The 25,302-nt window shown below is 39.9% G+C and overlaps 1 protein-coding gene across 1 annotated transcript in view; it reads right to left on the bottom strand.

Moving 5' to 3' along the window:
- ARHGAP10 (Rho GTPase activating protein 10) overlaps window positions 1-17,383 on the bottom strand; it is a 385,966-nt gene extending 368,583 nt beyond the window's left edge. The window contains exon 1 of the mRNA XM_007496250.3: window positions 16,732-17,383. Coding sequence (XP_007496312.2) covers window positions 16,732-16,885 — 154 coding nt within the window. The 5' untranslated portion in view covers window positions 16,886-17,383. The remainder of the gene's footprint in view (window positions 1-16,731) is intronic.
- Window positions 17,384-25,302: the final 7,919 nt, after the last annotated feature.

Raw genomic sequence — 25,302 nt, 5'->3', positions numbered from 1 at the left:
ATTAGGTAATAAAAAGTCCAAGAAACTTGGGAAAGCTTATGTGAACTGATACAAAGGAAAGAGAGCAGAACCAGAAAAACACGTTACACAATGCCTACAGATAAGGTAAAAGAGGGCAATGCTATATAATATTAAATTCAAAATATTGAAAGGCTTCAGAATGCTAATCAATTCAGTGACTAATTATGACTCCAAAAAGCTAGCAATGTCAAAGCCTCTTGGCAGAGATGGTGAGGCTCCTTAACTGAACAGCATCCCCTTCATAGTCCCACTGCAGGTACCATGGTGGCAACCCAAACCCACTGTGGAAGTGAGAGAAGCAGCAGAGGGGAGGAAGAGACTCTGACACATACTTGGCAGCCTGTCCCAAAACAAGTTGCTCAACATCCAGTGCCTCAGGCAAGTCAGACTCACAGGTGGCAATCTGTATTGAAAGAAGGAGTTCCTTACTGGGAACTTTCCTATGCCAATAAAATCACCAATCCAGGTTTTGGGGGGATTTGGGAGGGGTTTCATTTTTAATGTAGAAGGCACAAAAATAAATAATAGGACTCTGCTCCTAGTCCTCAAGAAGCTTACATCTTATATGGGAGTGGAGAGAGGGCATACATGGTTACCACAACAATAACATTTCTTTAATTCCTACTACATGCCTCTTATAAATACCATCTCACTTGATTCTTGAAAGCCTGGAAGGTAGGTGCTCTTCTTATCCTTATTTTATAGTTGGAGCAAACAGAGGTTAAGTGACCCAACTAATGAGTGAATTCAAATCTTCCTGACTTTAGCACTCTAGCCAATCCATCTAGCTGGCTCAATACATAACTACATAATAGTAATAATAATAGTAATGAAATAATAAAAATGTTTTAAGGTTGACAGAGCACTTTGCATGTTATCTCCTTTGATAGACAGGTAAAAACATAAGGTCATCTGAAAAGGAAGCATAAGCATGCACTAACAAGTCAATAGGAACTACCAAGAACTGGGCCACGATTCTTACAACATGGCACTGCTTGGACGTCACTCATTTCCTTTCTCCTCCCTGGTCCTCCATGAGGTTCCACCAGCAGCCCCTCTGGAGCAGAGTTTGTGCCTCAGTGGACCAATCCCAGCAATAGCAAGAATATAAATTAAGTCAGTGAGTGAGGAGGAAGAATGCTCTCCTGTTGAAAATGTTAAGTGGCAAGAGAAAATAATCTCTTCCTCAGAAAACAATAGGCAGGCTTGGAATTCTGGGTGAACAAGGGAATCAGACCCTGATGGAGGCAACCACAACATAAAGAGATGGCATTCCCTTCACATACAAAGAGGGGAGATTTGTTTGTTTGTATAAAAAGGAAGAACCGCATGCCAAGCTTTCCCAATGCTAAGCACCACCTTGCTGGGTGTATAAATTATCACTCTGTAAGGATAATTAAATAAAATAGGCCATGGCTTTTAAGTGGTTTAAAAAGAAGCCAGCTAAGAGAGGCCAACCACTGCCTGGAAAGATTTTTATCAAACATGAGGACGCCACCGGGCACCATAACATAACTCCATCCTTATGAACATCTTTTTCCCCCTTCAGATGCTAGACCTTTTTGGAATTTAGAGGATACACTGGAGGGAAAGAAAGGTGTATCCATTTCAGGTACCACACAACAGGAAAAGCACTGGTTTAGGTGACCCATCAGGGGTGGGTGGGCAACTGGGAAAATGAAACCTCTCCAAATTCTTCCAGGTGTAGACAGGCAAAGAACTAGACAGGACTTATTTAACCTGAAAAAGAAATGACTTGGGAAGATACAGGCATGCTGAATTAGGTGTCCTTCAAGGAAAGAACTGTTGGAATAGGACTGCAGATGAAAGCATATGATTTTTCACTTGTTTATGTGAGTATATATCTTGGGGGTTTGGTTTTATAAAATTAGTCACTCAGAAAAATGAATATGGAAATATATTTTGTGTGATAATACCTGACTGAATTGCTTGCCAGCTCTGGGAGGAGGGAGGGAAAGGAGAAAAGAGACAATATGAATCATATAACTAGAAATTTATTACATACAATTGGAAAAAAATAAAATAAAATTGTAATATCTGGGGAATGAATAAGGTTTTTATAAGAATTTGAAAGATTAGACATAGTAGCATTTAGCTTTCTAGGAATAATAGAGCCATCACAAGGAAAAAACACATGCACATACTTTAGGCTTTTTTGTTGTTCAGTTGTTTTCAGTTGTGTCTGACTCTCCATGACTGCATTTGGAGTGTTCTTGGAAAAGGCTTTGGAGTGATTTGCCATTTCCTTCTCCATCTCATTTGACAGAAGAGGAAACTGAGGCAAACAAGGTTAAGTGACTTGTCTTGAGGTCAGATCTGAATTCAGGAAGATAAATAGTCTTCCTGACTCCAGATCCAGGACTATCCACAATGCCACCTAATTGCCCCCAAGTTATATATACTCAGTTAAAAGTTGTGAAAAAGAAAAACTTGCTGCCTGGGATAGAAAAGAGTTTCCCTGTCAATGAAAGATTTCTGTGCAAAATCTAAAACTCGACACAACCATTTGTCAGCTACAGTGTAATGGAGATTTGCTATTCAGGCACAAACAGGTTTTCTACTTGAAGGCCTTTAAGGTTCTTGTCCAACTCTGAAATAATTGGTTTCATGTTTATAAATAACAACATCATAATAGCTAAGATGATTAGAGCTCATATTTATGCCAGACATTGTTCTCAACAGTTTACAATTATTATATCTCATTTGGTCTTCACAACAGTCCTGGGAGGTTGATGCTATTATTATCTCCCCTTGAAAGTTGAGGAAACTGAGGAAAATCATAGTGAAATTATTAGCCCAGGGTCATATAGCTAGTTAATGGCTAAGGACATATTTTAAGTCTGGGCTTCTATCTCTAAGCTGTAAGGGGGAGAGGGGGGGAAGAGGTTTTTATAAAAGGGTTTTGACTGAATTATTTAAGAATAGGGTCACCAGAAATTTATATTAATTCCAAATATTTCTTTATAATTTATTTACAAAATATAGAAAGAGAGTTAGTCCTTAAGCCTCGGCAAAGCTGAGGACCTGGGGAAGTCTCTTTCAAGAGGTAAGTCTCTCCTGAGGCTATTTTTTTTTCCCAGAAAATCCAGCAGTTAAGAGTCAGTTTTTCACTCACCACGTGTCAGTCCAAAGGAAGAGATTTTAGAACAACCTTACCAGGAACAGGGTCTCAGGTCCTGTCAGCAGATTCTCCACCAGCCTCCACTCCGAAGAATGAAGAACTCCAAGTAAAAACTGAACTCAGGAAGTTGTCGCTCCCTTTTAAAGACACTTTCTCTTTCATCACATCCTGTGTCTTCCTCTAATTCTATGCCTGCCAATCACAGTTGAAGTCCCGCTTTAGGACTGCCCAGAAGGCAGTCAGTCAATTCTGATTCGTCACCCACTATCGCACACATGGGTCACAGACTTCTCCTACTCAAGTGTGAATGGGGTGTTTACACCTTTGGTGATTAAATCTAAAAATGGGCAGGGATTGCAATTTCATCTTCACAATCAGGGGAGAGTTAATTTATTTCATTTTTACAATCAGGAGAGAGTTAAATTTAATCTTCACAAAGCCCAATGCTCTATGTCTAGCTGCCTGAAACAATTTAAATTTTGTTTGCTTTTTTGCCCTGGTTCTTACAGACCTGACATCTAAAATGATATGTTGCCCAAACATCAGAAAAATATTAAATTGTTGTTCAAGTTCCCAGTTTCATTAATTCAACATTTGAAAAAATCTTTCTTAAAAACACATTAATACATGTCCTTAAAATTCATGTTGAAATGCAATGGCTCCCTGCTAGTTCTTTTATGAAAAGGCATTCAAAGCCCTCCAAGATCCTACTCCAACAGCTTTCTCTTATACTGACAGATGTCCTTTCTGCATGACTATTGCCATTTTGAATTACTCCAGGCCTTTCCATCTCTCACATTCAACTTATTTATACCTTCTTCCTCTGTGCCTAGGATGCATTCCTTGAGCACACCAAATCTCTTGCCTTTTGAAATCACATTCATCCTTCAGGGTTCAGCTTCAAAACACATGCTTCTCCACTTCCCCAATATACTCATTGTTTCCTTCTTTGTATACACTTGCATCTCCAGCACCTAGCATGTAGTACTTCATCCATAGAAGATTTTAAAATACTAATTAACTGATTACCTTGATCAGAAGAAATCTCACCTACCCTGCTTTCTCATAGCACATTATGCCTCCTCCATGTATTTCTGATATTTTGTTTTCTACTGATTATTTGCATTTTATTTCTGACAGATTATAAATTTTTGAAAGCAGAGACAAGATGCTATCTTTGTATCCTCCCCAGAGCCAAGCACAGTAATTTATATACATTTATTTAATTGATTTGATGTAAGCATGTTCTCATGAAGGGATCACCCAAGTCAATTGTCTAGCATAATGACCAGAACATTGGCCTAAATGTCAGGACAACTGAGGTTTAGTCTAGTTTCTGGGCACAAAAATAAAATAAGACAGAATACAGGGTCTTCGTGTTGCTCACACAATAGTTGAAGGATCTGACTCCACGAACTCTCCTCCTCCATCAAATGAAGAGGTTGGTTTCATCTAGTTCTTATATTTCTATACAGTAAAAATTTAATTCATTTCATTAAGCATTGAGAGGATTTTTTATATTATTTATATATTCTTTCGATTCCTGGATTCTAAATTAAGGTTCAGCCTCACCTCTCATTTCTTTGTTCCTAGGGAATTCTGAAAATGCCCCACCTTGGAGAATCTCCCACTGTAAACAGACAGAAGAGAGAGATGATGAGGTTCAACTTGCTCAGTAAATAAGAACTAGTTTAGACTAGGAGCTATTGCTAATAACAAAACAAAGTCCTTCAGTCTCTCATTAAGAAATATTACAGACGGATATTCCTAACCAGACAGAACTCAAAATTTCTCTCCCCCTAGATGTTGGGAGCATGGGATCAACCATCATCCAGGGGATGGGGAGAGGTTGAGAGGATTGATGGCTATTTATCAATTGGAGGTAGCTTGGGATGTCCAAAGGCAGAGAGGAATAATGAACTCCCAAAATTATATTTATGGACCTGCTTGAAGGGACTTCCTTGTCTTTGATCATCAAGAAAAATTACTGACCAATGAATGTACTGATTATTGCTAGCCTGATCAATATATTGATTTTCTTACCCAGAAGCCAGTGTCTTGGAATTTTTAATTGTCATAGCACTTATGTGCCCACTACTGAGGCAATGAAGACAAAAAGGAAATTGGTCTCTACTCTCAAGTGTAAGTTCTTCTGGGGGAGCACAGCAATGTATACAGATTATATCTAGATGACTAGGAGAGAGCCTGGAGTCAGGAAGACTCAAGGTCAAATTCCATCTGAGACACTATCAGTGTGAACTTGTGCAAGTCACTTAACCTCTATTTGCCTCAGTTTCCTCAAATGCAAAGTGGGGATAGTTAATAGCACTGACCTCCCAGAGTTGTTGTGAAGATCAAATGAGATAATATTTGTAAAGCATTTCGCACAGTGTGGCACATAGTAGGTACTATGTAAATACTAGCTATTAATATTATTTTGGGGTAATTTAGGGGGGCACTAATGACAAGAGAAACAGAATAATTCTCCTGTAGGAACTGGTACCTGAACTGAACCTTTAAAGGAAGGCAGGGATTCCAAGGGTTGGAGGTGAAAAGGTTGAATGTTTTAGTCATAAAAACAGCTAATACAAAGTCATGGGAGCATGTGACAATAAAATAATTATGCTTCAGAGACAAATAAATAGTAAAAAGCCTTTTAGAAAAACTACATCCCACCACCAGGTAAAATTACATCATTTATCCTAGAAAAAATTTTAACTGAAATATTGATATAGCACTTTGTTGTTCACAGGGATCTTTTTCATAGATTATATCTGTTGCTCCTCTCCATCCCCATAAGAAGATGTCAGTCTTTATCCCCATTTTATAGCTGGGAAAAATAAGTTCAAGAAAGATTAAGTGAGTTGCCCAGCAACTTACAGGTAGCAAATATCTGAGGAGACATTAGAACCCAGGCCTTTCTGTCACCAAATCTGGCAATCTTTTGTGCCCCTGATCAATCTATTATCAGTATATTTCCAAATATTAGCAGGAGCCAGTGCTAGTCCTTTTAGAAATCCCTAACCTACAAATCCTTCTGACTTCACAGGAGGACCTCTTTACACTCATGGCAAGATTACATTCCTGAAACAGGTGCTTCAGACTGAAGTAATCTGATTTTCCCAAACAATGTTATAATAGATGGTTATGCTCTTCAAGAAGGGCCCAAAATTTTATGGAAGTGATTGTAAACATCATAATCAACTATAAAACTGTGGGCTCAACAGTATAAAGCTTTCTAAGCACATGCGCACATTAAGCAGCAATACAATAACTAATCTCATAAAATATTAAAATAATGCAGCTTCAAAGTACTTTGCTGGGTTATCTTACTTTCAATTTTATTGATGTCTTGAGTTTCTCATACCATATAATTTTCCAATTATGTCAGCCTTCCTCCAAACCCATATAATTCTTCCCTGACACAATGAAAAAAAGCAAACTCAAATAGAGCATGAACCCAGTGGGGTCCAGTAGATGCAAAACTCTGGAAAGGCAATCTCTACCAAGAGGAGGAAAGAGTGCTTAATTATCTGTCATCTGGAATCAAGACTGATCACTACATTTAATCTGAGATCTATGCCTCAGATTCAGTGATTATACACATTGTTTCCTTGGTGCAGCTTTCTCTGGTATAAATCAGTTCATGCAAACCATCTCATGTTTCTCTAAATTCCTCCTAATTGTTCTTTCTTACAGTGCAAGCATCCTCAATATAAGAGGAATAATGACTGATATAAAAAAGACCCTGCTTCACATATAAAATAGCACCAGTCCCTTACTTTGTTGTCAGTTTGGGGGTTTTCTTTTCTTTTAACCTACACAATAAAATCTTCCCTGAATATTTTGTCATCTGTGGGATCTTTGGGTTTTTAACTTCCTTGGGGTACATACTTATAACCTCAATAGCTCATTGGATCAAAGGGTTTGAGCAAGTATAGTAATTTCCCATCTATAGAGTTCCATATTAATTTCCAGAAAGGGCAGATTTCTCACAACTTTATCAACAATGGTTTAACTTCCTACAACCCTTCCAATTCAGTCTACATCCACATTTTGTCATATTTTTCAATACTGCTGTAAAAGAATAAGAACGTTTTCTCTTAGAAAGGAGATTCTCTCTCAGAGGGAGATTTTGACACACATCTTTGAGCAGCCTTTTGGAGTGACTTAGGGCCAGTTGGTGGCTTTTAGAGAAACTGATACAGAGTTGCTGTTTTGTTGCCCTCTTCTTTTCCCCAGTGATGTTCTCTCCAGGAAACATCAGTACTGCCACTTACCCTTCCCGATTCCTACAACTTCCACATCCATTTCCTTAAATACTGTGTCTGAAGCCTGGAAGAGTGGGGCAATTTCACTCTTCTTTTCTTATATAATGTAATGCAAAAAGGAAGCACTCTATGTTTGCTGAATTTAATTTATTGTCAAGGTACCTCAAAGCAGGACCTTATTGTCTTCTGCCTTTATTCTTCAAGGACGGGCAGTCTCTGTTCAGTCTCTGTTTCTAGCACCTGGGATGTGGTTAATCTTTACATTAGCCATGGTTTTGTTCGGAATGAACTTTCTAACCTTGGAAATCAATGTTGAATTCTAAATATAATCTCTTCCAAAACTACCGAGTTTGGAATTTTTTAACCTCTCTTCAGAATTCAATGACTACATCTAAGATCCTTAAAAAATTCCCAATGATTTGTCTACTTCCTTGCTATAGTACTATTGATAGCTAGAACAAATATTAGTTTAAGTCTTAAAAGATAACTTTGCACACACGAACACCCAATCTTGGTCAACAAACTCATGGACCATACTGGAGTCCAGAAAATGCCCTTGATATTATAGACTACATTTGCAAGGTATTCATCCAACAAACATGTTCAAACTCAACCAACATTTATTAAGGAACTCAAACATGCATTAAATAGAGCATTAAAGACACATTGCTTCCATCTTGAAAACAGAATATCCTGCCTTGATTTTTCTCTTCCCATCCCCTTCATCTCACCACTCTGGTTGCAAGTCCTGTCCAATCATCTAGCTAAGGCAATCAGATTATAGAAAGCTTCCTAACCTTTGGAGATTCCTGAGAAGTAAGTACAGAAGAGGCCAAGAGACATAATGAACTCTGGGAATCCAGTCTTCAAAGAAGTCAAGTAGAATCTGAGAGATAAAGAGGAGGGAAAGATAGGGGAAGAGAGAAGCTCACCCCATCCCGCCCCACCAAAAACAAGGGCAAGTCAAAAAGCCAGGTTATGACCTCAAGAATTTGTGCACAGCCCAATCCATGGAAAAGTGTTAGCAAATGGGTGTAACTGACATAATGCTGCACGAATCACTAAATCAAATGACTTTAAACAGGGGGACCCCCTGCAGTACAAAGACTTCAAAGCTGCCATTTCCTCCATCATCATATAATAGCAAAAAACATGTTCAGACCAAACATGATACTTCAAAAAACTCTATCCTAGCTGAAGGAGTTCCACAGTACAAAATTCTGGGTACCCAGCAGAAAAACAGTGCTTGAGTTTGAAATTATTTGCTTGGGTACAAATAATAACAACAACAACAATAATAATAATAATAATAAGCAGAGTATGTGGCATAATGGAAAGAATCCCGGATTTGGAGCCAAATGACCCTGTGTTTCTCTTATTATTGGTGATTGGGAGCAATCTTTTGTGTGGTGTTGATTTATTGTATTTTATCTTATAAAAATTATTTATTCCCATCTTTTGTTCACCTAGCTTCTGGAGAATAACACTTGGCTTCATATATTTGCATTGATTCCTGATGTATCTTAGAATCAGACTTTTATCAAAGATATTTAATACAAAAGGTACATATGTATATACCACATCTTCCAATACATCCACAAGCTTCTTACTCCTAATGCCTAACTAAGCATACAAAAGCTTTTAATTTCATATAACTGAAATTCTCTACTATATAATAGAAAGGGATTTGGAGTTAAAGGACCTAGATTCACATTTTAGTTTTGCTATTCATTCCCTTTAGTGATTCCAAGCACTAGCTTTCTACCTGCTACCAGAAACTAGGCCAGTAACTCTGGCCCAAGGAACCTCAAGTGACCTTGAGCCTTTCCTTAGCCTTTATATACTTAGTTATTCTTGGTTTTCTTTTCTCATCCATAAAATGAGGGGGTTGAACTAAATAGTCTCTAAGATCCTTTATAGCTCTAAATCCTATAATAACATTTCATTATCAAGGATGAGATATATCTAGTCTATGTGGTGGACATGAAGCCATGAATCTTGGATTTGAATCAAATCTTTGATAATATAATTTTAGGAACTAGAAAAAACTAGATAGATCATCTGAGCTAATCTTCCTATTTCATAGATGAGTAAACTGAGCCTCAGAGAAATCAAATGACTGGTTCAGGGTCATTCAGGCAGTAAGTAGAACAGCTGGGCTACAAGCCAAGGTCTTAGGACACAAGATCCAGGGCTCTTTTCTAGACCTTACTATCTACCTAGTTGTAGTAACGGGGGCAAATCACAGAGTTGCAGGTCCCTTATCTAAAAAGTGGAAGTAACCAAAAACCTTATGTGAATGTGATTTATTATCAACACAATAAACGCAAACAATTCTTTTCCATTTAGAGAAAAATTCAATTTGTAAACAACCCCTAAATAGAATTGTTATTGACTTTGCTTCATATGTAGTTTCTAAGGTACTCACCTAAATTTATTAAACACCTATCAGTTGTGTAGGTCAAAATGTATAATAAAGATGTATTGGTACCATTTTAAATTGCACTGTATACTGTACCAGTCTTAGCATATGCTTATAGAATGAATATATACATGTAGCAACAGCCCAGTTTCACATAACCACCATAATATACATAAAACTCTGTGTATCAATTTCCATTTTTAAAAAGGCACCTACAAAAGATGGAAGAATTGGTAGACAATGGAACATGACTGAGAAAGAAGAGCTCCCTCCCATAGGAATCCTGTCAACAGCACCAACAACAAAAATGAACAAGGCTGGCAAGAAAACTAAGGACAGCACAAAGATTTGGGTTTTGTTCAGGCTTTTTTGCTTGAGATGCTGGGGGGGGTGTAAAGATACACAACTGTAGAGCTCAAGGTGGAAAGGGCAATGATGATGGGTGGTAAAACTGAGAAAGAACAAGCCACTTCTTTCACTTTTGTTTTCTTTGCCTAGCACAATAATCTGTGCCTTGGAAAGGCAAAACAAGAACAGCTAATAGTTCCCTAGCTGATAACCGAGATAAGTAGAGGAGACTGTAGGACAGAATCTGGCTGTCCTTGGCTAGCTTCAGGAACCAAAATCAGTGGTAGATGTGTGTACTAAGTCATTTGAAAGATGTTAGGGAATGGGGAGGATAGGTAGGAAGGAGTTGCCGCAAGCCTGGAAAAAAAAAAAGATAAAAGTTAACCCATTTTTTAAAAAAGGGAAGAGGATGGAATTCACTATGAGCCAATGACTGAGTTTTGGGTCCTGGCATAATTATAGTACATATTATTAAAAGAATAGCTGGTAAATACCTTGAAAAGGAAACAACAATAACCAAAAGCCAGTATGGCTTCAGTGACAACAAGCCATGCTCGACTAACCTTAAGTCTTTATTTGATCAAATTACTAGGCTAGAAGATCAGGGGAATGCTGTTTAACCTGGATTATAAGACAAGGATGTCAAAGTCTCATACTCTTCTTTTATGAGACAGAAAAAAAAGGAGAGATTGGTTATTGCAGTTAGGCATATTTAAGGAAAAGAACTTGTATTTAAAGATGTCTAAAATTTGATATAGGCCACCCTTGTGGAAAAAGAAATAGTTTGAAAATGTCCGTTATCAGGAGATGGAATAATGAAGAACAGCAGTGTCACAGGATCATATATTAACTCATCTTCCTGAGTTCAAATCTGCCCTCAAACATCAACTGTATTACCTTGGGCAGGTCATTTAACCCTCTTTACCTCACTTCCCTCATCTGTCAAACAAGCTAGAGAAAGAAATGGCAAACCAGTCCTGATTCTCAGCCAAGAAAACACCCAAATGGAATCACAAAGGCTCAGACACAATTGAACAGCAACCACAAAGTATAAAACATGGTAAAGGAGGAAGAGGTCAAGTTATGGTTTCAAATGGCAAACAGATGATTTGATATATGATCCTGGAGGTAATAAGGAGCTACTGGAATTTACTGAACGGGAGGGGAAAGGGATGATCTGATCCTACCTACATTTCAGAAAATAATTGACAACTGAGTGAGGAAAAGCCTTGAGCAAAAAGACTACCCAGCAAGCTCCTTAAATATTCCAGGTATGAGGTGATAAGACCTAGACAAAAATAGTGACAAAAGTAACTTGTTAACTCAGTCCACAGACCAGGTCCTTGCACATAGGGGTTGTTTAAAGCATGCAGGAAGCCTCCCCTTACCCCTCTTAAATTTCAATTCTTTCCTTTTTAAAATTATTTCCTATTTATCCTGGATATAACTTGGTTTGTATATATTCGTGTGTGTATTTGCATATTGTCTCCCCTATTAGATTGTAAGCTCCTTGAGAGCAGGGGTCGTCTTTTGCATCTTTTTATACCCCCAGCATTTAGCACAGTGGTTGGCACACCCTTTAGGCAGTGGAGATCCAATAAAAGGATATTACAGTCCAATATATTTAGTTTGTTCAAGGCCCTCCATAAACCAAGACCCAACCCACCTCCCCCACTTTATGGTCTCCTTCCATCTTCCTAACCTCATCTGCCTGAGCCACACACCCAACTTAAACCCTCTCTATTCCAGACTCAGTCTGCAGCTGTCCCTGGAACATCCTTTTGTTCATCCCCATCCAGATCATCCTACCACCTGGAATCTCCTCACCCTCCATGATTTTAAGATCTAGTCCTTTCCTGCGTCCTTCCCCAAGTGTTCCACAGCAATATTACCCCTCTCTGAACTCCTAAGGCATTTGTTTTAACTGAATTTAATATATGGTCTTGAACTAAGGTTAAAATTGTTAGTCTAGGCCTTGTCTTCTCAGCCTCTCAAGGGATGAGATTCTGCCTCAAATCCTCTGTATCCCTAGCATAGGGCAGTACTTTGTAAATAACAGGTACTCAATAAATTTGCTGGCCCCATTGATTTTTCTCTGCCTAACTGGTTTCCTCCCCCCCCCCCCATTCAGGTCAGTCTAAAGGCTAGAGGGGCTTCAAATTTCCTCAGTCCTCTGTGACAGAAACTATTTTCTCCAGTACACATCCAAAATGAATTAGGTCCTGGCTATCTTTAAAAAAAAAAAAAACATATTTCAGTGTAAAGCTACCAGAGCTGGGAGTAATGAGTCTAACAGAAGACAAACTACTAAGGTTTCCCATTTTTTAATTAAATAATTTTGTCTTTCCTTCTTTCTTATCCAGGTCTACTGATTTTGAACTTGTCAAAGACTATATACATATATATTCAGTTCTCCTTATGACCTCACAAAATTGTTACACATATTACAATAGGAATGGCTATTGGGTTTGTATTTATGATGATCTGGGGAACAAGCAGGTATGGAAACTCCCTCCCACAAATTTCAAAAAGAATCAGCTGTCTTGCTGACCTTTAGACAACAAAATTTCAGATGGCCCACGTTCACTCCTCTGCAATAAGTGGTTTCAAAATTCCCTGCTCTCCCTATCATCCCTGCAAGGCAGATCAGAAGAAACTGGCAAGTAACAACAGCAAAGTGGGAAGAGGGCTGCATCTATAATGACAGGACTGAAGTTCAAATTTTGACTGCCATTTATTATCTATGAGACCTTGGATAAGTTCACTTTCCCTTCTGGGCCTCAGTTTCCTGCTCTGTGAAATGGAAGGAGTTGGACTGGCTGATCTACAAGTGTCCTTCCAGATCTAGTCATCTATGACCTTGCCAAATAAAGATTTAAGTAGTCTGCTTGAGTTGGTTCTGAGGAGAGGAGAATTAAGAAGGTGCTGGCTTGCTATCTTACAGTTTAGTTTAGTGCTCTTTCCACTTGCTTGGGAATCAGAAGTAAACATTGTAGGTATGGACACCATTTACACAAGGGTGGACTCAAGTGACTCCAGCTTCATGATCCCCAAATGGTCTGTACTATGGATGTGTTTGTCTCAATTCTTAAAAAGAGCAGAGGAATTCAACAGGAAGCAAGAGGAGCTACTTCAGGGCTGGGACCTTAAACATAATCCCTTGAAAGTAATGGTTCTTATAGTAAGGAATGTGGATGCCAAAAGCATGAGCTGTGAGCTGATGATTTCAACCAAAATCACATCCTGCTGGAGAACCCTGACAGCTGTCCAGCCAGAGCAGCACTGGTTGCTACAGTATTAAGAGGCGTGCATCCTGTTGGCAGGACAGCTCATATGCCCTCCCAAATACCTGACTCTCACTGGCCAAACTGGCTTTGCCATGTGCCCTCCTCATACCTCCACAAAAGTTGCCTGGCTCCTATCTCACCTCTGAAAGCTCTAGGGCCTGCTTGGCACCCCAAGGGACTTCCCACCCTGAGCTCTCAGCTTTTCTGAACACCCTTCTCCAGATCGTTTATTTTTTGTTGCATCTTACTGTCTTACCACAGTTTATACTACTTTCCCTTCTCTTCCCCCACTGAGTCTGATAAAGACAATAATGAGTTTGAGGTGATTATGAAGGTCTGTATTCAAAGTCACCAAATAGGTCCCAGCATCACATTCCCTAAGGGGAATTCAGATAATAACAGCAGATTTTATTCACCAATTTTATTTAGTAGTCAAGGGAGGCACAGATTTCTGAGGAATGACAGATCCATACCTGGACCTGGGAAGTTTTTCCTGGCAAAAAGTGTGAAACATAAATGAAATAAGAAGTAAAGGGGGGGGGGGTCTTGAAAAAAAAAGTATCTGATATAACAAATCCTGCCCACCTTTCCAATGTCAGCTTGACAACATCTCTTCCATGAAATCTTCCCCAATCTGTAGTTTCAGCATTCTCTTATCTTCCCTGTTTTTCTCCAACAATACCATTTTTTTCAGTCACCCAGTTCTTCATGTAGGAATCCTCCTAAACTCTTTACTCTCACTCACTTCTCACTCCATATCCAAACAATTTCTAAGTCTTGTGCCACCTTCTCAACATCTCTGGCAGCGTTTTCCTTACTCATGTAACCACTCCAGTCCAGGCCCTTATCTCTCACCTAGATTATTCCAAGAGCCTCCAAATTGGTCTACCTACATCCACTCTCTCCTACCCATCCTCCCCACAACTGCAAAATTGGTATTCCTAAATTACAGGCTTGGCCTCTGCTCATGAAGCACCAATGGATCTCTCAACTCTAGAGTAAGGTATAAACTCCTCCCTTGGGCATATAAAATCCATCACAATCTGGTTGTAGCCTATCTTTCCAGGCAGATGACACAGAATTCTTCCTCAAACTCTAATCCAACCCAACTGATATACTTGCACTTCCTCACACATATATTTCCATCTCCTGCCTCCAGCCCTTTGCACAGATTTATCGTTTCCCTCCACATCTCTGCCTCCAGAAACCCAGATCAGCCTTCAAGGCTTATTCAATAATCACCTAATTCTAGAGGTTTTCACCATTCCCAGGTTATAAGCACAGCTCAATCAATTAGTATTTATTTTGTAAATAACCTTCATCTGTGAATAGGATTACAAAGTAAAAAGAAGAATCCTTAAGGGCATTCTCACTCTTGTTTTCATATTTGTAATTCCAACCAAACACCCCTTACAGAAACACAGCAGGCTCTTAATAAGTAAATGCAACAAAGTGGCTCAGTGGATAGAGGCCTAGAGGTGGGAGGTCCTGGGTTCAAATATGATCTCAGACACCTCCTAGCTGATCCCCATCGCCTAGCCCTAGCTGCTCTTGTCTTAGAACCAATATACAGTATCAATTCTAAGATGGAAGGTAAAGGCTTTTTAAAAAAATAAAAATACATGTTTTATTTATTGTTTGAGTGTAGAGTAGAAGCTGAAAGGAACCAGCCTCTGCAACCTCATTATACTTTATATGTATTTCTCTTATTCCATTTTATAATTGTTTCTGTTCTTATGCTAATTATTTGGGTATTGGGTTTTGTTTTGTTTTAAAGCAATAAGAAGCGCAGTTAAGGGCTATGCAATGGGTTTAAGTGAGGTCCCAGGGTCACAAGGCTAGAAAGTTTCTGAGGCGAGATTTGAGCTCAGGACCTCCCTACTCTAAGACCTGGCTCTCAGTCCACTAAGCCACCTAGCTGCTTCCTCGAGTAATTAGTTTTATTGTCTAACCTTCCAAACACACCCGGTCCTGGACTTCAGAAGGGCAGTCTTCCAAAAAATGTTCCTCTGGACTCTGATCATTTTTCTGAGCTTATATAGAACTCAATAAATGTTTCTTGAATTGAACTGCATTGCCACACAAGTCTCTAAAAATCTTCTTGGGCAATCACTTCCACCTCTTTGTACCTTAACTTCCTAATCTGTAAAACGAGGGGTCTGAGTTAGGCCATCTCTAAGGTTCCTTCCGACTTTAACTGTGATTCCATTGCTACCCTACTACCATTTAGGTCTGAAAAGTTAAGAACAATAACACTGAGGGGGAGAAGAGGGAACAAGGCTTAAATGGAGAATTCCAGACTTCACTAGAAATCTGGCATGGCCATTGGACATGCTCAGCTCTCATTTTTCTCATGGAATAAGCAAAGAAAGAAAAAGGACAGAGAGAGGAGAAAATAAAGCTGGTTGGGGTTTCTGGCTTAAACACAGGTATTAACCCAATACAGAATTATTAGCAGAAGAACCAGGAAGAACAAGGAGAAAGAGCAGAGCTATGGACAGAAAGAAGCACACTAACACAGATTAGACTTTCAATGAATCTCCCTTTACAGAGATCATGAAATTATTTACAATGGGACAAAACGCACTAACTGAAATGGACAAGGTGGTGGACGGAGCCACATCATTGCCCCTTCAAGTTTCTGTCTCCATTCAAAGAGGAGAACAGATGAAACTCACTCACATTTGAAACTTAGGCAGCCTAAGTCTAAGGAAGCCAAGCTGATGCTGGCTTCGGATGGGGGCCACACACTCATACCAAGCTGTGTGGGTGGGGACTTAAGGGGGAAGCTTTCCTCCCTTCTGCCGAAAAAACTAGGGTGAGTGGAAACAAGACTTTCCTTTGGGCTGCCGGAAGAAAAACGCAAAGCACTCTCACTTGAGTGTTCATCAGCTCCGAGCTTTTCTCCCCATCACTGGGCCCCATTTTCTGCTTGGCCGCCGGGTCTTTTGGCACCCCAATCCGCCCGCCGCACGGCGAGTTCCAAACGTTTCTGAGTACGTGTCTGCCTGCTTGCCTCTGCCCCGCACCGGTCCCCCTAGCTGCCGCCTCCAAGCTAGGCACTGAGCTGCCTCTCCAGGGTATTCATTCGCTGGCAAAGCCGGAGAGCTCCGGGCAGGGCTCTGTGCAACGAGCGCTAAGGAGTCAACAACCCAAGGCACAGAGCCCCGGGACAAAGCCCAGGTTCTCTCCATGTTCCCCTCCCCTCCATCGAGGCCACATTTATTCCCCAGAGCTTACTTTTGGTGGCAGCAATGAGGTTTTTTCCGTCCTTAAGCAACTCTTTGATGAACTTATTGGTTTTCTCCAGCTCCGCTTCATGGGCACGAATCCTCTCCCGGAACCACGGGCTGTCTAGGTAGCAGTCGCTGAACTCCAAGGGTTGCAAGCCCATGGCTACCAAAGCTTGTCCCGAAACGTGGGCTGACTTGGTGCGGCCGCCTTTCTCCGGGAAAAATCGCTAACTTGCCCAAAGGTCAGTGCTTGAGGACCGCCTTGCCTTACTCCCCTCGTGGGGCTTAGGCAAATCAGGACTTGCAGCCTCCGAGGCCGCGGCCAGGTGTGGAAACAGGGCAGCAAAGACAGCCCGGGCTGTAGGCGCGTGGCTCTGCACAGCTGGCCCCAGGCGAGCGTGCTGCTAGCACCCCAGTCCTAGCCGCGCGCCCAGCCAAGGCATCTCCCGCGGAAGATTCCGCCACCAAACCAAGAAAGAAAAAAGAGAGGAAAAGGAGGGAGAGAAACGGAGAGTACAGATCCTGTCTGCCTCCGCCAAAACATCCAACCCTCTTAGCTCCACCTCACCCCTTCAGACACCTCCTCTCCAAGCACTGGGGCTCCGCCCCTCTGTAGAGCTCGGAGCTCCTGGCGTTCTCCCCCGGCTCTCACTCAGCTCTCTTTCCCTCTTTTTATCTCTCCCTCCCTCTCCCCAGCCCTGCTCCAGCTGCCCAAGTCTTCTCCCTTTGGAGCCTGCTATCTGCTCCTCCCCTTCCTTCCGATTCCTTCCTCTTCATTCCCTTCCTAGTAGAAGCTGAGCCCACTCCGCCCAATCCTCCACTTCTGGCGAGGTATCCATCCCCGGTTTCCCTGTCTTCTCAGTCCGTTCCCTTTTTGGTGCCTCACCCAGACTGTTTCACCGATAAAGGGAATTAGGAAAGAAGAAAGATGAGTCTGATAGCAGTAACTGATCCCTGACAAATGCTCTGCAGAGCTTGCACGCAGCCTGCGAAAGGGAGATTCATCTTGGGGCCGAACGTGGACTCCTTTGCCTTTTTTTATTATATTATTATTACTGTTTACACTTATAACCATTTTATACTTGCATTTCTTTCTTTTTTTATTTATGTAGGTTTATTTTGTTTATCATTTCTTAAATCTCCATTTTATGGATTGCAAGCTCTTCAAGGGCATCTACTGTTTTGTTTTGTTTTTATGATTTAGGATCCTAAAAGTTGGAACTGAGAGAAACCTTGGAGATCATCACCATTCTATCATCTATTCTATATCTGTTCTCTCATCCTACAGATGAGAAATCTAAAGCTTCTACGAGTTAAGTACACACATTTTAAGTTAAAGAAAAACTGTCCTTGATGTTCCCTGAGCTGCCGTGTCTTCTGTTTCTCTGCCTTGGCACAGCTAGTTGGAATGCACCCCCTCCTCATCTCTGCTTCATAGAATCTCTATCTTCCTTGGAGGTTTTAACTCAGACCACCTCCCACTCCTTCTTGATCGTCTCATTTGTAACTGCTCTCTCTGTCCTGAAATGTTCTTGCAATGCTTTTATGTTGTACCCCTTAGAATGTAATAATTTCCTTGAAGTCCCAGAGTTTCATTTTTCTCTTTGTATCGCCTGTCCCTTCACATGGATCTATGAGGTCGCCTATGTGGGTATCCCTACTAAGGACCCAGAAAGCAATCCTATCCTTGATTTTATATTCCATGCTTACCCTTAAATCCTCCAGGGCCAAACCTGCTAACAGGTTGGGGGCTCTCCTCTGAGTCTCTCTCCATACAATGAATGGACACTCCTAGAGGACCGGAGCCTCATATTACCTGTTCTCTCAACTCCTTTGCCAGTCAGACATTTCTCTGATCCACCAATAAATTAACAATCATTTCTTGAGCACCTGCTATGATTCAGACACTGTGCTAAACTAGGGATGCATTGATCACATCCTCTACTCTACACCAGTGAAACTCACCGACAGATGGGTTCAGCCCATGCCTACCCTTCCCTTTTTGTTGTATTTTGAATGCCTTAGGACTTGACTTCTTCAAAAACTGTATGGTGTCATAACTTGCAATCAAACAGTATCATCAAAGGCTCCCCCCACCACTATGATTTCATCAGATTGGGGAACTCCCTAGAGTGGAAAGTCTTCTGTAATTTGTAGTCTTATTGGTTTGCCTATGTCACAATATAGAATATCTCCTTCAAGATATGAACCCAGAGTTTGCTGATTTTGTGGGTCTTTTGCCTCTTTCTGTAGTCCTAGTGCTTAGCACAGTACCTAGCAGACAGTAGTCACAATAAATATTTATTGACTGAATGGACTGCCTGACCTCAATACTATACCTACTTCTCATTACTTTTATGTCTTAATGAAGTGTGTGTGTGTGTGTGTGTGTGTGTGTGTGTGTGTTTGTGTGTGATCAGAATGAAAAAGAATAGGACATGATGGCATTTAGGTGGCAGCTCAGTGAATTGAAAGGGAGAACTAGGCAGGAGTACCTGGGTTCAAATATAGCTACAGACACATCTTAGCTGTGTGGCCTTAAGCAAGTCACTTAACCCCCATTGCCTAACCCTTACTGTTCTTCTACCTTGGAACTAATACAGAACATTGATTCTAGGAAGGAAGGTAAGGGTTGGGTTTTTTTTTCAAAGAATAGGAAATGACAGACTAAACTCTTTTCTTTTTTTGGACCTGATTCTTAGAAGGTGGATAAGGAAAATATTGGAGGTAGATTCTACCTGTAAATGAAGATCACTTTAGCAAAACAATTAACAAAAATTTTCATGCTATTCTTGAGGAAAAAAATAATTGTGACCAAGACAATCATTCCTTTAGGTGCTTTGGGACTGGTTGAATAACTGAATACAAAGAACAATATTTTAACTTCAACCTTTTGGCTTCCAAGGAGGTCTCAGATGAAGTGTCCTAAAGATTCCTACTTGGCTGTCTCATTTAACATTTTTTTAAATCAGTGACCTGGATAAAGGCCTAGACAACCCAAAGCTGTGAAACATCCCTACCATATTAGATGTGGCGAAGTCAGGATCCAACATGGTCTTTACAGGCATGGAACTAAATCTAATAAGATTAAATTTAATAAGGATTGATGTAAGGTCTTACAAGAGTTCAAAAATCAAGGTCCTAATTATAAATTTAGAAAAGTATGGCTCTGGCTAATTTATCTGAAAAAAAGATTTTAGTGGACTGAAAGGACAGCAGTATCAGGAGTCAAGAAGACTTGAATCCAGCCTCAGTTATCTACTAGCCATGTGATACTGGGCAAATCTTTTAACCTTTGTTTACCTCAGTTTCCTCATCTGTAAAATGAGAATAATAATGGTACCTAATTCTCAAGGTTATTGGTAGGCTGGAATGAGATAATTATTGTAAGATGCTTAGCTTAGTGCCTGGCAAATAGGAAGTACTATATAAATGTTAGCTGCTATGGGAACCCAATGTAATCTTAAGCTAAATGAAGAAAAATAATTCAAAAAGAAAGGAATAAATAGGAAAGAAAGAAAGAGATGATACCCAGGATTAAAGAGCTGATGGGCCTGCTATTTTCTACATCTTATCACTATGGGAACCCAGATATAGATTGGAAAGGTACTTCAAAGGCCAACTAGTCCAACTTCACCATTTTGCAGGTGAGAAAATTGAGGGCCAGGAAGAGTAAATGACTTGCCTAATATCAGACAAGAAGCAAACATCAGAGGAAAGACATTTACCCTGTATCACATTGCTTCCCAAGTATGATAAACAGTTCTGAGGTCCATATTTTAGGAAGAACATCATCCAGAGGATATCCTTTAGGACAACATGTAGAGGAAGGTAACCAGAATGGTGAAGGGCCGCAAAATCATGCTGTATCTGTTGAAAGACCTAGGATTTTTTGGAGGGAAGAAGACTTACAAATATGATGGCTCTTTAAGTATTTGAAGGGATATAATGTGTCAGTCTTTCATTGTTCAGTCATTTTTTAGTTATGTCCAACTTTTTGTGATTGCTTTTGGGCTTTTCTTCGCAAAGATGTTAGAATGGTGTATAATTTCCTTCTCCAGATCATTTTACAGGTGAGGGAACTGAGACTGGGTTAAATAACTTGGCCAGAGTTCCATAGCAAGAGTCTGAAGCCAAATTCAAATTCAGAACTTCTGGACTCCAGACCCACCACTTTTTCCACTGTGCCGCCTCTATTACATTTATGTAAAACTCATTCCCCAATCAATGAGGCCACTTTTGTTTCTAGTTTTTGCTACTTCCCCAAAATGCTGCTATTAATATTTTGTTATATATGGACCTTTATTTATATCGTTGACCTCCTTGGGGCACATGTCCAGTAGATGGATTATTTAGTCAAAGGGTATATAAGCAGTTTCAGTGTGGAATATTTGCATAACAAGAACGATCCTCATTTGAAAAAAGATGGTAGAAAAACAAAAGACATCAATAAAACTTTAAAATAGAACTATCCTTATCTGCTTCAAGCCCCATTTTTCAGAATATAATAGGAATCTATCTCTAAGCTCTGGTCTCCTAGCAATCTACTAAAAGCTGAGACACAACTCATAGGTCAAGTTGCAAAATATTGCCATGGGAAATTAAAGCAATGGGTGCATTCTAGTCTTCTATACCTAAACAAGTACAATCTCCTTCACATTCTAGCATCATTGAGGAAGAGGTTCCATGTTGTTTCCCCAGACAGAATATAAGCTTCTTGAGGACAGAACTGTTTCTCTTCTGTCTTTTGCATTTCCAGTGTCTAATAAAAATGTCTAGCTCATAAAAAGGTTCTTTTTTTCTTTTAACCCTTACCTTCTGTCCTAGTTATAAAACAGAAGAATGGTAAGGATTAGATCATTGGGGTTAAGTGTCATGGTGCATCTTAAATAAAAGTTGGTTGATGGGTACATCAAAGTTGAACATTTTCTCCTTTAAAGAGCCTTAGCCTTTCTTTAGTCCCTGGGCATTTTCTGGCCAGGGATTTTGCTGCTCAAACCTGCAGTCATCCCCTAGACGTTTTAACCCTTTCACCTCCTACCCTCACAGCTCCTATGTCAGGGTTGTGCTGTCCTAATTGGCATGTGTCCAATTCTTTCAGCTATACTTCAAATGACTCTTTATTCCTTGGTCATTGCCTTGCTACTCGTCTGGCCACTGCACAGATATTCTTGTCCCACCTTCTACCCATTCCTATTCAGGAATCATAATAAAATCAACTCTCCCATTGCTCCTGGAAGTAGCATGTTGATCTATTCCCTCATAGCCCCAACTCACAACCCCTATAAAGGACCAACTGCCCTTCCTGGTCACCACTTCCTTTATTGTATAGTCTTTCACTGTAACAGTATAAGGGAGGCATCACTGCATAGTGAATGTTGAACTGGCCTTGAATTGAAGATCTGGGTACAAGTGCCAATGCATACTAGTTATGTGACCTTGGGCAAGTCACACACTTTCAGTGGCCTAGACAACTCCCCAAGAATATAATGTGCAGAGAAGGTGCCAATCTGCACTGGTAGAGGAAGTTTCCTCACCTAAGAATTCCCTATTTCAAGTTTATTCCTTATCAACATTAGAATGTGGACTCTGAGAATATTTTACCTACTTTTGTATATGTATCCCCATCACTTAGCAGAATGCTAAGCAAACAAGTGCTTAAAAATAGTTTTTCATTTCAGTCATCCATTCATCCATTCTTTCCCTCTTCCATCTCACTCTCTGTTTCCAGTAACTAGCATGAGAGTCTTCTAAAACCTTTCTGGTGTAGACATTCATTCTGGCTTGCTTCAGGGGGTCATCAAGATTTTACAGGAGGCATGAATAGGTTCAGGTACACTAGTTATCTTTTGAGTTCCCTTGTATAGTGTCATACAGATGCCAATGTTTGTTGCTCTCCCTTTCTTACCTGCCATCTACCCTCTCTGCTTATTAAATTTGCTTTTGAAAAGACTCCTACAGTCACAAATACTCCTTGTCTTATGATAAAATCACCTTATATCTAAACACTTAAATCTAAATCCCAAAATCTAGAGAATAAAATTGGAGGAATATGTCCCAACAAACAGAATGTTTTCCAAGTGCTAGACTTTTGGAAAGCGAAATCCTAACAATTCCTCTCTTCATGCCTGTCTACTAGAGAAGCATATAGGCATTTGCATTAATGAAAGAAGATAAATTAATTGTAATCTGTGCCAGTGACTATTCACATTCATGTACTCATAGAAACTATAAAAATAAAAACCAATGAGTTAATTATGGATATAAACGGATTTAGATACTCTACTTGCTGTGCTTACAAAGTATCTTCAGTTTATAGAAGTGAAGTGAAGCTCATAAGTGAACTTCTATTCAGAGCCAGGTGCAAGGACTCTAAGACTCTTGTTATACAAAAATAAACTATTTATTGAGAATATAAGGATATAAAAGGATTTCTAACTCTAAGGAATTCTAACTCCATCCAAACAAAACTCCCTGGTTCCACAAGGAACTGTTTCTCCTGTTTCCACAGGCTACACTGATCCTTCCTAATCTGACCAACCCAAAATTTCCCTATTCTACAATAAACTAACACTATTATCCTTATAAGAAATATATAATTCTTAATTTTGTCTCCAAGTTATAAAAATAACAAAGGCCAGCTGGCTGAGCCTCAGCAAGAACCAAGTTAGGACTTTGAACCTTTGCAGACTCAGAGTCCAAACCAAAGACCAGGGTCTTTCTTTGGTCTTCTCGGAAATAAAACAATCTATGAAACAGCAATAGACAGTCACTAGTATTTCCCAAGTTGAAAAGGGAAATTGCTTATCTCCTCCAGGTTTTCCCTCATTTCCTTCTAACTCAGACAGTGAGGAGAGAAAAGAAGATGTCACCTATTCCCAGCACTCAGAAAGAGACCAATTGCCACTCCCAGAGACTGCCACAGAAAAATCATTAAACCTCCCCCACCCACTGTCAACATTTGAAACTGACACTCTGTCTCAGATCAGTTTCAAACTTCAATTTTTTTCTCAAGCCAGCTTCTCCACTTCTTATCTCTAAACTAATGTAACAAGAATTAATTTCTAATATCATCCTTATAATACAAAAAAAGTTTATTTACAAAGTCAAATGCAGAGCTATGACTCTCATTATATCTAATTTTTAAACTTTGCCAAGTGGTTTGGATGACAAGTAACAGAAAGACTGCTTTGATTAGTGGTGACAATAGAACTAAATACAACTGAGAAATATTCTTTACATAAATAAAAGGATTAAATTATTGGAGAAATATTTATTATTCATGTTTGAGCAATGGCAATATGTATAATAAAAAGTATATTACCAGTTAATTTGCATATTTAGTACTATACTAATCCAACTGCCAAAGTGTTATTTCAGAGAACAGGACAAAATCATTTTAAAATTCATTTAAAGGAACAAAAAGTCTAGAATTTCTAAAGTAATACTGAAGAGGAAGGGAAGGAGGGTGAAGAGTAAAATAAAGGGTTCTGAGCAGTATCTGATTTTAAGGAATCATTGGGTCTGAGATTTCATTAGTAAAGGGAGTGATATTCTCCTACAGGTTATCATAGCACCAATACAGAACAGACATGAGTGAGGCATATCTATGACACAAGCAGAGACCACGTATGACAGAGCCCACCCATGTGTATGTGTGCAGCCTCTTACACCTATACCTACAGGGATTTGGGGCTGTTCCCTGTCTATATCATCATCACCCTGATCCCCACAGCTTTCCAATGGACCTGGTGTCTCTTACAGACAAGTCAACATGTTGGGGGATGTCCTTTTTGACTACCATGTTGGCTCTGCCCAACAGAGCTGGTCCCTGAACTGCTCTCTGCTACCATCTACTGGTTTGGGGTTCTTCAAGTGAAGGCAGTAGGCACTGGCAGAAGCATAGAAAAACTTTAGGCAGCAGGTGGCATTTAAGCTGAGCATGGAAGCAAACCAGATTTTCCAATAGCTGGAAATGTGAAGAGAGTGTGTTCCAGGATGGGACACAGTCAGCGCAAAGGCACAAATAAGGGAGATGGAAGATTGTGGTGGAGAAGCAGCAAATAAGTGATGATGGCTAAATCCAAGAGAGGCGAGTAATGTGTCAAAAGGAAGAAAAACAACAGGAAAAAGTCAGGTTGGGAAGGGTTTTCAATGCCAGAGTAATTTCTAAATGATCCCATAAGTAATAGCAAGGGAGGAAGGAAGGAAGGAAGGAAGGAAGGAAGGAAGGAAGGAAGGAAGGAAGGAAGGAAGGAAGGAAGGAAGGAAGGAAGGAAGGAAGGAAGGAAGGAAGGAAGGAAGGAAGGAAGGAAGGAAGGAAGGAAGGAAGGAAGGAAGGAGAATAAAGTAAACAGAGCCAAGAAAACAATATACACAGTCACTACAACAATATAACTTGAGAGAATGGTTACATACCAAAGAATTAAAAGTGAAATAAAGAAAATTATAAAGATCAAGCAGGACTTGAATGAAGAGATAGAAGAAGATAGCCTCAATTTGCCCTTTCTTGGAGGTGGGAGGTCCATTTCACATGGTTTTGGACTTTTCCCAATGCATTGATCAATTCTGTTGACTC

Source organism: Monodelphis domestica, chromosome 6, assembly GCF_027887165.1.
Source record: "Monodelphis domestica isolate mMonDom1 chromosome 6, mMonDom1.pri, whole genome shotgun sequence".
NCBI classification, from domain to species: Eukaryota; Metazoa; Chordata; class Mammalia; order Didelphimorphia; family Didelphidae; genus Monodelphis; species Monodelphis domestica.
The sequence above is the reverse complement of the archived record's forward strand: the minus strand, read 5'-3'. Positions and strand labels throughout refer to the sequence as shown.